The sequence below is a fragment of the Wolffia australiana genome, chromosome 4 (genome assembly GCF_029677425.1).
Source record: "Wolffia australiana isolate 7733 chromosome 4, ASM2967742v1".
NCBI classification, from domain to species: Eukaryota; Viridiplantae; Streptophyta; class Magnoliopsida; order Alismatales; family Araceae; genus Wolffia; species Wolffia australiana.
The window spans coordinates 16,378,015-16,395,000 of NC_135838.1; the positions used below are offsets into that span (position 1 = coordinate 16,378,015).

Here is a 16,986-nt window from a genome sequence, read left to right on the forward strand (position 1 = left end):
ATGATGCTCTGATACCAAGATGATGCCAGATGTCGTCGATGATGTTGTCTGACGAACAAAATCCCATATAGGAATGTAACTACGTGATGACATGTCCTAGGTGGATGTACGTGTAGGCTCCGACTCATAGGGTTTTGCCGAGCTCTGAGCTTTGGGGTGGGCGTCTGATGACGGTGACTTTCTGACCCTCGTCAAAGCGATGATGGAAACTACGACGTCAAACTGGATAGTTTCGTATGCGCTCACATGAAACGGACGGACTTGACCCGTACCTGGGAATTCACTCAATTTGTAGTTCTCGATATGTAAACTCTCACCTAATCTGACCCGAACACGAGTGGAGGGCAGCAAAAAATATACTGAAAGAGATAATATAATTGACGAGTAGAAGGAAACGACATACCTCGTCGGCAGTGTCGCCCATTGTCAATGTAATCGTTAGTGCAACGACCGGTGCGGACAGAGATGGTGGAGGCATGCCGGAGATGAACACGGTGTCCCTTGATAGGCGGCGGGTCACGAAGCTGGTGTGGACGGGGGAAGTAGGCAAGGGCGAGGTCGAGACTAGGAGTGGGTAGTGTGGCAGTAGCAGGGATCGTTGGCGTAGAGCACGAATGGCAACACTAGGCACGGACGATGCTGGGAGTATCGTGGGCGTCACGAGGACACAACACTGGTTGTTAGGCGAGCGCGGCACGAGCCTGGTACGAGCACGAATGTGAGTGTGCACCGATACCAACGACCACAATGGTGAGGGTGCATCAATGTGGGCGCAATGTGCTTGAGCAGGCTATTGCGATCACACAAGGTGGCGCGGCGACGATTCAGCGTGCCTCAACGGAACTGAGAGGGCGCACAGTAACGGGGCAACCTAGCACGACACCATCTCGAGGAGGTGTGCGGCCGATCGTGTTGATGCCTCTCGCAGGCGCCCAAAACTTTGCATGGATTGAGTGTAGACTCGTGAGCGGTTCAATAATCCCTGTGTAGCGCCGTTCGTTGACCCCTTGCGGGAGGACGACCCCGCGAATGAAGACCCACCCTCGTTAGGGGAAGCAGCGGGTCGATGCCTACGTGCAGCATCGCGGAGGGAGATACGACGATGCTGGTTTGGACAGTTGCATTGCTTTAGTATTATCTTCCTTCTTGTGTCTCTCTTCCGCTTCCTCTTCCTTGCACCTTCTTCTCCTTCGATGAGCGACGCATACTTGACCTAGCTTTCTTCAACAACAAGAAAATAATAACATCACTAAGGAGATAGGGCGCCCATCATGCCCTTATATAGAGGCACGATGGGCTCTTACAAGGGGCCCAATAGCCCTTAAAGGGTTTCCGAAGGGGGGTTATACATAGGGACCCCCCTTTAAAACAAAATAAAATGACAAGACAAGGAAAACATAAAGACAAAACACGCGACTTGCATGAACACAAACACTGCGAATGCAAACACGATGAACATGAACACACAAAAATGAACATATGAAGACTATAAAACAACTAACACGACAAGCAGGAGTCGCAAAAAAACAAAATTTTCGAGTTGTGCGGACGTGTTTTACGCGGGGTATTTGAACCCGAGTGTCTTCACTTGCGCCTTGGTGTGCTGATCAGGCTGGACGAGAACAGGCGGGGCCATCGATGATGATGATGGAGGCTCTAGAGACGTCTACGATGGAGTGGGATGGCGCGCTCTATCATATGTCCTTGGTTGGACTCGTCGAGGGTGCACACACCAATGGTTGTAGCCATGCCTGCGCCGTTGGCCTTCAACTTGACAACTGGGTCACTAGGAGTGTAGTGTCATTCCTAGATCCCTCTTACTGTGATTTAGTGGCTGCCGGTGTATTTCTATGCCGAGTGTGTACTTATCATTAATTTTATTGTTGCATCATCAACAACATCCACTCGCATCACACCCACCAATTGACATTAGAATGGTTGTTCCATCCCAATCTGTCGTTCCGCATTAGGAAGCCCTTAAAAAATGTGGCTATCACCATTGGTGAGTGCCATGATGTTACGACCTTCTGTCGGACTAATTATAGGGTCTCATTACCTCTACATTCTGCACCATATCTTTCCATGAGCTTATTACACTTTTACTTGATAATCGATAATCAGTTATATTCATATAAGGATATGTATGAATTAAAATGCTACACAGTCCACGAAGCCCATTCTCTTTCTCCTTGGTCTATAAGATTGTGTAATCCATCATTTGTTGCTTAATCAACTTTTTCTATGTGGTTCACATGGTATTATAATGATGACCTTTCCTTTCCTAACTTCCTATCATTCGACATTCTTGTATCAGCCCTCACTTTCATGCCCTCTCTATCACACATGTTGTTGTGCTCTCACTACTAGCCTATGTTGCCACGTCTAAATTCAATGACACAATTTCTCTCACCACCATATCCTCTTTGCTGCCTTGTGCTTCCATGTATGCCCTCCTGCCATGCTGGGATTTCAAGGCCTCTATTGACATGTGATAGTTCTAAGTTATCACATCTAATTAAGAGCATTTGAATGATTAATTATACTAATATCGCTAGATAAATGAATGAAATTCCATAATTAAAAAATAATCATAATTTTCCAATATTCATTCCTGAATCCTCATTTTGTGTTAATTATTGAATATTATAACTAACCCCACTTGGCTTTCCAAGTCAAGTGGTGAAACATCTAATTATCTCTCAAGTGTTTGTGTATAGTAGGATTTGGGAATATGCATAGCAACTGGAAAGCATGAGGAGCTGTAGTGGAGTTGGAGCACGGTTCTGGGAAGTAAAAGAAGCCCATCCTAAGCCCAAACCCATGGGCCCAAACTCAGCATAGGAGCCCATTCAAGAGCTTTAAGATGCCCAATTCAATGGCGGCTCTAAAAATAGAAGGAAAGAGGAGAAAATAAGAGAAGCCCAAAATAATTAAATGGATGGACCTCCCTTTGATTGTTATTTTGGGATCTGAAATCTGATTGGAGGAGGCTTTGATCACCTGGATTCAAGGCCCCAAAAGTAAATCTGGCCATTCATTCAATTTGAGGATCCAATGGCCAAGATCAACCTAACTTCCTCTACTTATATCTTTCTACTCTTGTAAGATCGTCTTGATTTTTATGAAAGTTTTTTTAGAGGTTTTTGTGAAGATCCTAACCCAGAGCTGAGTGAGGAAGAACCCCCTAGAGGGACGGAAAATGAGAAAGCCACCCTTGGAGATCAATAATCCCTGGTTAGGTGTGATCCCAAGAGAGTGAAAAATAACCCTTTTCCAGATGTCTTTTCTCCCTTCAAATATTCTATGATTGAGACCATCAACCATTAGAAAGGTCTGTCTCTCCTATTTCCAACGCCACCAAGGTCGCCCCAATCAGAGTTCTACAACTTGAGTTATGGTGGCTTAAGTGAAGCATCCTAGGCCGCTCAACAACCGCTACCGCCTGAGCGCCCAACGGGAGCGCCCTTCACCTTCAGCTCCGGATTTAGCCAAATTTTTGCTAATTCCTGAAGCAATCCTGTGCCCATCGCATACTTCCGCTCGTCCGCGCTTGACAACCGTGCGCCTGCGCCCATCTGCCGCCGCTGCGCCGCTGGACACCGCCGGTGCTCCAACGAAGGTACATGTACTTGTTTTTACTATTTCTCTAATTTAGAACTTATATCATTTAATCCCTATAAACCACTGAAGATTATTTTCCACAATCTAGATATATTATAACTATTTAGGTTAGCTTCTTCTAAACTATAGTTTTTTTCTGCTTAGGACATTAAAGGGTAAACAGTAGAACCTATCTAAAAATCCTTAAAAAAAAGTAAATCAACTGAAATTTCTACTTTGTTAATTCCTGCTCCCTGTGGATCTACTCCTCCCTCCTGCTATATTTTTCATATAGAGTAGTTAAGGGAATATAAATTTTATTTTTTAAATCCAAATAGTAACAACGACATCTAAACCTATATTTGGATTTATGATCTATCAACATGATCCGATTATTTGGAATTTCAAATTGAAGATGTATCTTAAAATAAAAATATGTAGCAAAACCAAAAACATCACATTTACACAAATCAAATCCATGATTTCTTGGTTCCTTGAGTGAGAATCTTCCAAATATTTATATGTCCAGCCTCTAGACGTATCCACAAGATATTTCGACATTTGGATCTCCATTTCTTTCCATCGAGCTCAGCGATTGGAAATCTAATTTACTCTAAATATATTCTCACCATGAACAAAGCTTGGGAAGAGGAAGAGAAAAAAGGGGGGAACTGAAACTAACTCGTGTGTATATCAAATGAGGCTGCCCCCTCTCTTAATACTGTCCATGGTGGCATTTAAAATTTCATGAAAGCCCCTGTCATTGGTGACATTTAAATAAAAGTCCCCAAACTTTAAGTTTATCAACCGGTGTCCAAAAATCTTCATTGTCCATGTATTACTCTAGTTAATAACTCCGAGCAAATAAATTCAAGCAAAGCTTGCTTCTTTGAGATACCATTATTCCAAAAATTAAAATTTCTCCTCTTTAGTACTGCTTCACGATGGATAAGAGGGCACTCAGTTAATTTCATTTAAAGGATTAGTTTTGGGACTGGAAGAATTTTCATGAGAGAAATATAATCCTGAAGTTTTGCAAAAAAATTAGATTTCTTGGAATAATTCATAGTTAAATTATTCCAAAAAAAATTAAGGTTTGCAAGAAAGTTATTCTGTTAATAAGGGCAAAAGAAATTGTATAAAATCCTTAAAACTCAAATAAATTAGATTATTTTTTTAAGTTTTATAAACTCCTGAAATGTATATTTATGGATTTAATGAATATAGTCCTGTCCATTATTTTGTGTTTCCAAAAATTTCTAACCGTTTCAGCTGTCTCTGGAAGCTTCTGCGAGCTCGTCGCGCCACTTCTTAAACCCTAAGCCCTGAGCTCCCAGTCCAGTAGTAAACGCGAGTGACAGTGCAAGAGCAGGAACTCCGGCGAGAAGGGGCCAGCTGGGGGCAAGATGCTGGGCGCTTCGAGGCGATCGGCTTCGTCCTTTGCGCTTCAAGTAGCGCGGCGTAGAGGCACTGCTCAGCCGTTTGCCGCCGCTGTGTCCAGTGGTTTCAATGATCCGGTTCGTTCTTCCCTTGATTTTAACGTATTCTGATATTTTCTTTTGATTTTCTGTTTTACGGGTGTTTCCGCGATTGTACGCGGCTGGTGTCTATTGAATGATTTTGTTGGACTTTAAATTGGTTTCCTTGGTATGTCGTTATTTATTCTGTAAAGAGGGGATCGGTAATTCTCATTTTACTGCTAGCTCTTCTGTTCCTGGGGCGAGAAATATTTGTGAAAAGTTCGTTTTTTTGCAATGAGTTTGGAGGATCGTATTCTGCCGCTAGTCTCCGGGAAAAATTATTTGGGCTGATCTTTGGTTTGAATTGCTGGATGAAAGCTTCTCCGATAATTTTCTATGAATTGGTGGGATCATAGATTCTGTGTTTTATTCATTTTTCTCCGTGATCTCTGCTTTGTCATCCTCCTTTTTAGTGACATTACTGCTCGGTGCGAATCTGATTCTCTTCCTTTTTTAAAATCAATTTTCGTTTACAGATCAATGATGCGGATGTCAAGGCGGCATGCGTTCCAACAAAAGGGTTCTCTACATTTGCAGCATCAAAGATAGTCGATCGTTTCAATCGTCCTGAATTCGCATCAGGAATCAACTTCCTTGGCGCTAGACATGAGTCATCCGCAGCAGCAGCTGACTCAGATCCTCCTGCGGAAAGATTCGAGTACCAGGCTGAGGTAGCAGTTCTCCTTGATTTCCTCCTATTTTATTAACATTGGGGCTTGGGCTCGAGTTTTTGATATTTATTTCTTCTGGGCTCTAGGTTAGCCGTCTCATGGACTTAATAGTACATAGTTTATACAGCAACAAAGAAGTCTTTCTGCGGGAGCTAATTAGGTATGACTATATTTCAGCTTTTACTGATTATATTTCATGCGGGTATGTCTGGCTTTATTTGAGGTCCCCTTAATTATTAATTGCAGTAATGCGAGTGATGCTCTGGACAAGCTGCGTTTCTTGAGCGTCACAGATGCTCAACTCCTTAAAGAATCTGTTGATCTTGACATTCGTATTCGTGCAGACAAGGACGACGGAATCATAACTATTACGTAAGTTTTTCTTAAAAAATAATAACTATTACGTAAGTTTTTCTTCAAAAAAAAACTATTACGTAAGTGTATTATACCTCTGTTCTCGTTACGTTCTAAAGACCGAGAATTTCGATGGTTTGAACTAAAATGATTACGCTGCAGAGACTCTGGCATTGGCATGACAAGGCAAGAACTCGTTGATTGCTTGGGAACTATAGCCCAGAGTGGAACTGCAAAATTCCTCAAAGCCGTGAAGGTTTGTCTTTTTTTAAAAATACCCAGTATGGGTTCTTGGTCTTCGTGTATACGAATCCATCTTAGCAATTTCTACCTCTCGATTCCAGGAAAGCAATGAAGCTGGTGCCGACAACAACTTAATTGGACAATTCGGCGTTGGGTTTTATTCTGCTTTTCTTGTTTCCAACCGGGTTCGTTTTTAAACTGTTACCCTCGAATTTTTCTGAAAATTTCTTCGACAAGTACCAACTTCTCATGATAATTTTTGTTTTCTTTTGAGTGGTAACAGGTTACGGTTTCCACGAAAAGCCCCAAGTCAGAAAAACAATTCTTCTGGGAGGGCAAGGCCGACGATGGATCTTACACGATCCGAGAGGAAACGGATCCTGAAAAGCTAATACCAAGAGGGACCCAGATAACATTGTACCTCAAAGTCAGTTTCTAGTGCACATATAGTACCTATTGCTCTTACATGGATGTTGACTCGGTGTTTCTGTTAACCTATTGCTCTTACATGGATGTTGACTCGGTGTTTCTGTTAACCTATTGCGTAGCATGACGCCAAGGATTTTGCTCACCCCGAGAAGATCCAGAACCTTGTGAAGAACTATTCACAGTTTGTTTCGTTCCCCATTTACACGTGGCAAGAGAAAGGATTTACGAAAGAGGTTTTTGCATTTTAACAACCTTTTATTGAATTTTCTCATTTTAACATCATTTGATTCTCTTAGTCACTCAGGCACGTTGTTTATTTTTCCTTTTTTGATCTGCTATCCGAAATAGGTTGAAGTGGAGGAGGATTCAAATGAACCAAAGAAGGAAGATGGTGAAGAAGTGAAGTCCGAGGTGAGTTTAAGCTATGTCTGGTCTGCGTAATACTTATTCATCTTAAAATAAACGGTAAATTTTTCCGGGATCTCTTCACCTTTCTGAAGGCTGTTTGACAATTTCTCTCCAGAAAAAGAAGAAGACGAAAACTGTTGTTGAGAGGTATTGGGACTGGGAGCTCACCAATGAGACTCAACCCATATGGGTGAGTGTCTTAAGGAGCCCTAGTTAGTTTTTCTCGATTCACTTTTTCAATTTCCGGTTTTTTTGCTCTCTTAGCTTCGGAATCCGAAGGATGTGACTACTGAGGAGTATAATGAGTTCTACAAGAGCACTTTCAAGGAGTACTTGGACCCTCTGGCCTCGTCGCACTTTACAACTGAGGTAATACTCATTTTTTTTGATGAAGAAATGACCATTAAATACGTTATATGACCACGTAATTCGAAATGAACAATTTTATTTTCATCTCTTTTGTTGTAATTCCAAAAAGTCTTACATTTATATCTGTCGTCATAATCTGCATATTTTTTTATTCTAAAAAATTTTACAGGGCGAGGTCGAGTTCAGATCTATCCTATTTGTGCCAGCTTTAAGCCCCTCTGGAAGGGGAGACGATATCATGAACCGCAAGACAAAAAACATAAGGCTTTATGTTAAGCGTGTCTTCATCTCGGATGATTTCGATGGCGAGCTTGTACGTATTATCAATTTTAACCCAATTTGTTAAGAATTCTCTGCACCCTAACTTGAATGATCTTCTTCTTCATCTTAAACAGTTCCCAAGGTACCTCTGCTTTGTGAAGGGCGTTGTGGATTCCAATGACCTTCCTCTTAATGTGTCCCGCGAGATCCTCCAAGAAAGCCGCATAGTAATTAATCAACGATCCTCACCACTCAAAATCCCTCTTATTTTTTGTCTTCGTATGTAACGCATGAACGATCACAGATTCGGATAATGAGGAAGCGGCTTGTTAGGAAGGCGTTTGACATGATTCTCGGCATCTCCCTTAGCGAGAACAAAGACGTGAGTAACACTCAATCATGCCAATTAATGCTATACTCTGTCATGCCATTGTTTTGCCATTTTAATTTATGTTACGTTATGATTCAATATTTTTTGCTATGTTATGATGTCATTATATGTTATGTTTTGCCCTATTTTGATGCCATTTTATATTATGTTATTTGATGCTGTGCTATGTTATGTTATGTTATATTATGCTACGCTATGCTATGCTATGTCATACTTTGTTATGGTATACTATATAATGATGTTATGTTAGGATGTGCTAGGCTATTTGTTATCACATGTTATGTTATGTTATGCTACACTACGCTATGCTATGCTATGCCATGCTATGAAATGCTATGTTGTGCAATGCTATGCAATGCTATGGTACGTTATGCAATGCTATGCTACGTTATGCTATGTATGCTTTGTAATGTTGCGCTACTTCATGTTATGTTGTGCTGGCCTGTACTGTCCTGTGCTGTCTTATTTAAATGTTATCTGGCGGATCCCAGGACTATGACAAATTCTGGGAGCACTTTGGCAAGCACTTGAAACTGGGTTGCATTGAAGATCACTCAAACCACAAGCGGATTGCTCCCTTGCTCAGATTCTTCTCCTCCCATGGCGATCAAGAGCTCATCAGCCTGGACGAGTATGTAGAGAACATGAAGCCCGAGCAGAAGGACATCTACTACATTGCGGCCGACAGCCTGACCAGCGCCAAGAACACACCTTTTCTTGAACGGCTACTCGAGAAAGACTACGAGGTTCAAATTCTGATTTAGTGTTCATGGCATCCGTATGGTGTGTCATCCGTCCATCGTTCCATGATGGTGGATGGGATGGATGACGCTCGATTCGTGTTAATATTCTTATTTTCGGGGTTAATAAGTTCTAATCCAGATGAAACTGTAATTAATCGTTTTACTTGATACTACTAGTGAATTATTCTTTAGTAATATTTTGATATAGGAACTACTAGTGAATTATTCTTTAGTAATATTTTGATATAGGAACCTAGCGTCAACCTGAAAATGTCATCTGGCCATTCATGGATGGCACGACCTGTCCAACCAATAACATTTTTTACGCTGACCTGGTTTTTTCTTAGTTTTTCAGAATGAAACTAATTATTTGCCACATAAACACTGCCGCAGGTGTTGTTCTTAGTCGATCCAATAGATGAAGTGGCGATCCAAAATCTCAAAACCTACAAGGAAAAGAACTTTGTGGACATTAGCAAGGAGGATCTCGACCTTGGTCTGTAAAATTTCTTTGATAGTTTTGAAAATTTTATCTTGCATGATTTAATGATCAAGTATAACGCCGATGACAGGGGACAGGAACGAGGAAAAGGAAAAGGAAATCAAGCAGGAGTACGGACAGATGTGCGATTGGATGAAGAAGAGGCTTGGGGACAAGGTGGCCAGTGTGCAGATCTCTAACCGGCTCAGCACATCTCCGTGCGTCCTCGTCTCGGGGAAATTTGGCTGGTCCGCCAACATGGAAAGGTGGGTCTGTCGATTAAGTCGAGAAATAAAATAAATAAATAGTTCTCTAATTATTTTCTCATTGTAAACCATTACTAATTAATATTTGTTTGTCAGGCTGATGAGAGCGCAGACGATTGGGGACACGAGTAGCCTGGACTTCATGCGCAGCAGGAGAGTCTTGGAGATCAATCCTGAGCATCCCATAATCAAGGATTTAAACGTAAATCCCCATTTTTCTAATTTATGAATTTCTAATTATTCTTTGTTACTTAATCAGTTTTTTGGTTAGGTGGCGTGCCGGACATCGTCTGACGACTCCGAGGCGATGAGGTCGATTGAACTGCTCTACGACACTGCCCTCATTTCCAGCGGGTTTAGCGTAAGTTACTTTGCTGTAGAATATCATCTCATTTTGAATGTATTATTTAAACATGAAATCCATATACTTTTCCCATTTTTGATAATAATTTTGACCAGCCTGATAATCCATCCGAGCTTGGCGGGAAGATTTATGAGATGATGGGAATTGCGCTTTCTGGGAGATGGGCGGCGCCGCCGGCTGAGATCGTGGAACCAACTCAACCCGAAGCACCAACCAGTCAATGATAGCATTTGGGAGGCAGGTAATGAGTTTTCCTATGCTCAGGCAAAATTTTGAATTATCTTAGATCGACAGTGGATTTACTTATCTATTGCGGTAATTTACACCTAGATTTCTTTTCCTCTCCCACATAATCTGAGATAATCCGTTAGGATATTTGTATTGATCTTTAAATACAACTACAATAGTTCGCCCACGTTCAGATCGTTAGTTCTCTTAGGACATAACACAACATTTTTGTGGTGTTTGAAGAATGCCTTTTCTCGGCTAAAGACTGTCTTGTGCATTTTAAGGGGGGACGTAATTGATCATTCATTAGAACAAATGTTGCATTGGTTCAATTTCCAGTTCGTTTCTATAGCTTATGCTCTTGGTGTAGTCCTTGATCTTGGTGAAGATTCAAGAACCTGCCTTGATCCACCATAGAAATAGAATATCACGTGAAGCAAAGTCGATTCCTCTGTAAATAGTTAGGTTTTCTGGGATCCTGCATCATTGAATTATTGTTCACATAAAACAGAAGTTTTGGGGACATCAGATCTATCTAATTGCACTAAGAGTGGACTATGAACTGTAGAAAAGGAAAAATGGTAGAATTTCGTTGCATATTTATTCGTAAATGATTGTCTTGCAATTAGGAAATGTCAAATACACTTGTTAGGATTCTTTTATATATTTTAAAATTTGAAAGAACGGAGAACAAGTGTGATAACAAACCAGGTACCCCCTCGTATCATATGAGGAAAAGTACAGCCCTCTAAGAACAAAACAAGCAAAAAATTCAGGATTTAGACAGTACACAAGCATGTCTAAAATCAGCCATTGATTTATTAAAGTCTGCCATTTTATATATAAATTGAGTATATAAGTTAAAGTATTAGTATAAAAGTTAATGTATATATTATTATAAAAGTTAATATAATAAGTAATATATATATTATAAAAATTAAAATTATAATGAAAATAAAAAATGAGAGATCAAGTCTTGGCTGTGAGGCGATGCCAATTGAGAAATCCTAAGCTCTTAAGGTCATGCACTTTCTCTGCTACATCAAGCAAATCAACACCTTTCTCAGTCCTATTCCTATGAATTCATTTCCCATACTACACACCCTTAGAAATCTATTGTAAAAGCTTTCTATACGGAGAGTTTTTTTTTTTTTAGCAAAAATCACGGTGCCGGGTACGGCCAACCCTAGGGTTGTGCCCGTAGTCCGATCCAGCCGTGCCCTGGATACCACCCAGGGAGATTTTATTTATAAAGTGTAGTGTTTTTCAATGTTTGTGGGAATGGATCAAGTATATATATTCCAATTACACGCGGATCCCACTCGTCCACGCCCATAGTTAGGGAAAAGAAAAGATACATAGGTGGTACCTCACGGACGCTCGGGGAAGAGTGTACGTCGGCGTCTCTCTAGGGCGGCTGCATGAGGTCGTTGTAGCGCTTGGCGTCGCTCTAGTGGGGGTGGGTCTTTGCCGTCGTCATGTGTGCTGGAAGTAGTGCGTAGTGACGCTCTAGTCGGGGCAGGCACGGTCCACGCCTTGTACGCCGGCGCTCCAGGCGATCCTCCAATTTTGCAGGCTTGTCGTCACGTGGAGGCGGCGTATGCGGAGAGAGGGCAGGCCCAGACGATCGAGTCGATGGCATCCTCGGGCCATGTGTGGAAGCTCCTGCCAAGAATGGAAAAGTGAAGAGGGGGAGCGAGCTTGTACCGCATTGTTGGCGAGGGCGTCAGCTGTCTGGTTGCCCTCTCTCAACTGATGACGAAAGCACGCGATGCACGGGCGGCACCGCGTGATGTCTCTCCATGTTCGATGCAGTCGCCATTGAGAGCATGTGCCTGTACGAAACATATCAACTAATAGCTGTGAGTCCGATTCCACGACGATATTATGAAGGTTCCATTCCTCACAAAGGAGGAGACCGTCACGTATCGCCATAGCCTTGGCTACCGTATTAGTTTGTACACCATAAAAGGAAGAGAAGGCAAAAAGGAAACTCCCTGTGTGATCTCGGAGGATGCCTCCGCCTCCGCTAGGCCCCGGGTTCCCTTTCGCCGCACCATCTATATTTAGTTTGAGGTAGCCTCTGGATGGTGAGTGCCAATGGATAACTCGATACTGGATGCGGGTCACAGCGGGGGTCACTGAGATCCCAATGGAGCGGAGGAGCCTACACACGAACTCTGATCGGCCGACTCAAGGGGGCAGAAGAGGATGAATCCGCCGAAGCCACAACTGAACTCGTCGCATGATATCCGCGGTGCGCATAGGGGTACCTGCAAAACGAGAGGAATTTCGCCCCTTCCAAATCTCCCATAGCAGGTAGGCTATGGTGATAGGGAGGATGGGGCTCCGTGTAGAGCGGTGTGGCGATAGGATAAACCTGCCAAAACACTCAGACGGGGTAAGAGGTCGAAGGCGATCGGTAATGAGGCGCCAACATGCCACTGATGTCTCATTGTAGAAGAAGAGGTGGTCAATTGTCTCTACGTGAGGGTGGGTGGGACAACAATGGCACTGTGAACTAAGGGAATAGCCTATGCGAGTCACACGATCATCCGTCGGAAGACCACGGTGTAAAAGTCTCCAAAAGAAGAAGGAGACTCGTGTGTGGATCGCCGAATGCCAGATACGCTGACCCCAAGCCTGTGGGGGGGATTTCTCTCTATAATGCTCCCAAGAGGAGCAACATGTGTAGGCGCCGTGGGGTGTGAGAGTCCATATAGCATCATCAGAATGAGAGTTGAGGCGTTGTCTGGACCTCGAGTAAGGTGTCCAAGGGAGACCGTGCTGCTCCCAGAGGTGGGGTGTGTTGCTTCTAAGCAAACTGGGCTCTGATGAGGCGCGTGGTGTGGTACAAACTGAGGATGGGAAGCAAGTGGCGCGTCGGCGTGCCAAATATCATACCACGCGCTAATGTCTCCTCGCCAGATTTGCCAACGGGTCACATGAATCATCTTGAGCCAGTGACGCTGCCACGTCCGCCACCGCTTGGAGCCCTTAATATAAGACTCGCGCATGGCCCATTCGCCATATTTGGCGAGTATAAAATTCCCCAATGGGGAATGAGTGGTGCGCATGCGCCATACGAGTTTCTTTTGGAGCATGTCTTGGACGTTAGAGAGGCATCTGATCCCTAGACCCCCCTCTGCTGTCGGTCGACATACCTTCTCCCAAGAAACCCAATGATGCCGTCTCTCTCCCTCAAGGTGTCCAGACCATAGGAATCGCGCGCATAGAGGTTCCACAGAGCGGAGCGTCGTGAGAGATAGGGAGTGGACCGCCAAAGTATGTAGTGGGATACTCATGAGGACGTGCCGTATAAGCTGGATGCGCCCGCCTGGGGATAAGAAACGAAGTTTCCATCCAGCCAATTTCTTTCTCAGCTTACCTAGCACCGCATCGAAGTAGTGATGACGTGTAGGGCCGAGAAAGATAGGGCATCCAAGGTACTCAAAGGGTAGATGTCCTCGTGAGTATCGTGTGTAGTGCTGGATGAGCTCAGAGCACCTCATGGTGGTGGAGGGACCCACTATGAAACTGCTCTTCGAAGCATTAACGAGCTGGCCTGAGGCTTGCTCGTATGCTGTAAGAACACTCATAAATCCTTTAATGGACTTTTTAGATCCATTAAGAAATAAGATGGCATCATCAGGAAATAAGGAGTGCGAAAGAATCGGGCAGCCCCTCTTCGTGAAGTACGGTTGGATGAGGCCTTGATTGATCGCCCTTGTGAGCGATCGGCTAAAGGCCTCCTCCATCAATATAAAGAGGGTAGGTGAAATGGGGTCACCCTGCCGGAGTCCCCGCGTAGCCGTGAAAAAGCTAGTAGAATTTCCATCCATCAAGAGGGAGAAGTGATTCTCCCTAATGCAAGCATCAACAAGTGCGATGAATGCATCCGTGAATCCGAAGCGCCGTAACACTTCGAGGAGGAATTTCCACTCAACTCGATCAAAGGCCTTCTCCATATCAAGCTTGATGATGACATTGGAGCCCAAAATACGAGTGTCTATCGACTGGGCTAGCTCGTGTACTAGTGTGATGCTGTCATGGATCTGTCGACCCTTGACAAAGCCACATTGTTCTGGCGAGATAAGTCTATCAAGGAAGCATCCAAGTCGGTTTGTAATGATCTTTGATGCGACTTTATAGCATACATTACAAAGACTGATCGGACGAAAGTCACGGAAGGAAGTTGGGGTATCACTTTTGGAATGAGCGCCAAAAAAGTGGATTTTTAACTCCTTGCAAAGACTTTTCGTTAGAACGCCTCCTTGATAGCTAGTACTAAGTCAGTGCCGACAACATCCCAGCATGCTATATAGAATTCGGCCGTGAATCCATCCGGTCCTGGGGCTTTGTTACGGCCCAAGGAAAAGACTATCTCTTTGATCTCCGGTCGCGTCGGGGGGGCTAGAAAAAGTGCATTCTCTTGGTCTGACACCAAGGAGGGGATGGAGGAGAGAATGGCCTCGCTCATAACAATGGGCTGCGAGGAGAGGAGGGAGTGATAATACTCCACTCCTACGCGTACTAGCTGGGCAAGGTCCTCTTCGTGCGTCTCTAGGAGGATTGTATAGTTCGAGCACGCTCTGTGTCGGATCAAGGCGTGAATGAAACGTGTGTTCCTATCACCCTCTCGCAGCCATTGGATACGCAATTTCTAGAGATAAAAAATCTCCTGACGTCGCGTGGCATCCTCCAGCTGCTCTCTGAGACGGAGCTGATACTCTCCCATGTCATCTGTCCAGCACTCCTGTAGGTGTCGGTCGACATCGACCAATTTCTTTTTAAGTTCCTCAACGGGTGAGTGGACGTCTCCAAAGACATGACGGTTCCACCATTTGAGGTGGAGCTTGAGGTTCCTGAGCCGATAACTAAAGTTCTCCATAGGAGATGTAGAGATCGATCCGTGCCAGTGACTACGTACGTAGCTCTGGAAATCACTATGTTCCAACCACATAGTCTGGAATCGAAATGGTGGGCTACGGACTCGATGACTCGAGTCTGGAAGAAGGAGGATCGGTGTATGGTCCGAATAAAGTCTCGGGAGGATCTCCACCGTGAGGTTGCAATGCATCAATGCGGTACTATTAGTAAAACAGCGGTCAAGCCGTTCGTATATACGCGCATTCGCTTGACGTTCATTGCACCACGTCCACTTCTCTCTCTTATGGTCTACGGTTCCACTAAGGAAGTGTCGTGTATAAAGTCATTGAAAGCATGCATAGAGCGCAGCCGTGGAGGGCAACCCCCTTGGCGCTCACTAGCGTTCCGTATGCAGTTGAAATCTCCGGCTATAAGCCAAGGTAGATCAACTAGATGCGAGTGAGAGTGGATATGGTGAGCGAGTTCCTCCCAGAGGGCCTCCTGCTCGGTGTGTCTATGCGGAGCATACACAATGGTAAATAGGTAGGGCTTTGGGGGATGCAGCACGTCAAAGGTGACATACTGTGTCCCTTCAGTCAAGAATGCAATCGAATAGCCTTGCTTCCAGAAAAGCCAAAGCTTATTCGATGGATGGCAATAGACATGATCCATCCCGAGCTTCCTCGCGATGAATTGGGACTGGTACAATGTAATCATCGGCTCGAGCAGCCCCACTATGCCTAAGCTGTGCCTATGAATAAGAGAGAAAGTGAGTTTGGGTGAGAGGGTTACCAATCCCTCTACAATTCCAAACGAGGCTGGGTATCATAAGTCTATCCTATACGAAGAGTTAATCCCTCCGCATTTGTTAATCGCTGGGAGCACATAGCGATACCCTCCTCTTTTGTTGATCGCTCGGAGGTTAATGAGATTCATAGTGAAAAATGACATGTTTGTTTTTTAATATATTTATGGGGAGCTATTTTCTCCTAAAGGGGGCCCAACTTTGGAGCCCCAACATAATGGTGATGAAAGACGATGTGACAAAATATCCATGATAGGTGATGTGATGATGGTGAAGGATCTCGGAGATGTGATGTGATGGGATGGCGGTTATGGATGACTGAATTTTAGGTAATGAAAAAAAACTGGGAAAAAAGAAAACTGAAATAAATTCGTGTTAGATTGAAAATATTGTTTTGTTTAGGGACATGGAGAGAGGGAGAAGTGGGTGGGTGGAGGGGAAGGGGAGAGAGAGTGGGAGAGAGGGATCGAGAGAGAGAGTGGAAGAGCAGGATTGGTCATTCGATATCTGTCCGATATCTTTTATTGGATATTCGATATCCGATATCTGGAAAAAAATGGAACGATGTCAGATATTGGATATCAGACGATATCCATCCGATAGGTGAAAAAGATATCGGAGACAGATATCGAAGGGTAAGGACGAGACGTATATTGGATATCAGATTTTGATATCCGGATATAGGAACCAGTATTCAGATATCAATATCTGGAATCAACAGAAAAAATCAGTATTGATCATCATTTTATATGATTTATGATAACAACGCCCTGTGTTTTTGATATATATCCTACCTCGTTTTAATATATACACAAACTTTTTGTTTTCTTCCATATGAGATAACATGATTCAAAGTAACATTAGACTCTGAATTCTATTGTCCTATATGGAAGAAAATATAAATCTTGAGCCGTATATATTAAACAAGGTAAAATATTTATTAAATTGATTAACACTATATTTAATAAATAATTTCTATATTAT

General features: G+C 43.4%; 1 protein-coding gene across 1 annotated transcript; it reads left to right on the forward strand.

Annotated features, from left to right (window-relative positions):
• The first annotated feature begins 4,878 nt into the window (after positions 1-4,878).
• On the forward strand, positions 4,879-10,515 carry HSP89.1 (HEAT SHOCK PROTEIN 89.1). Its single transcript, XM_078573992.1, has 20 exons — positions 4,879-5,117; positions 5,597-5,791; positions 5,878-5,951; positions 6,038-6,163; positions 6,308-6,401; positions 6,490-6,573; positions 6,672-6,815; positions 6,937-7,050; positions 7,166-7,228; positions 7,341-7,415; positions 7,490-7,594; positions 7,764-7,907; positions 7,990-8,082; positions 8,160-8,237; positions 8,738-8,992; positions 9,383-9,485; positions 9,562-9,736; positions 9,833-9,938; positions 10,008-10,097; positions 10,196-10,515. Exons 1-20 carry the CDS (start codon positions 5,007-5,009, stop codon positions 10,322-10,324), a joined length of 2,358 nt encoding a protein of 785 aa, XP_078430118.1. The 5' UTR covers positions 4,879-5,006; the 3' UTR covers positions 10,325-10,515.
• The last annotated feature ends 6,471 nt before the right edge of the window (positions 10,516-16,986 follow it).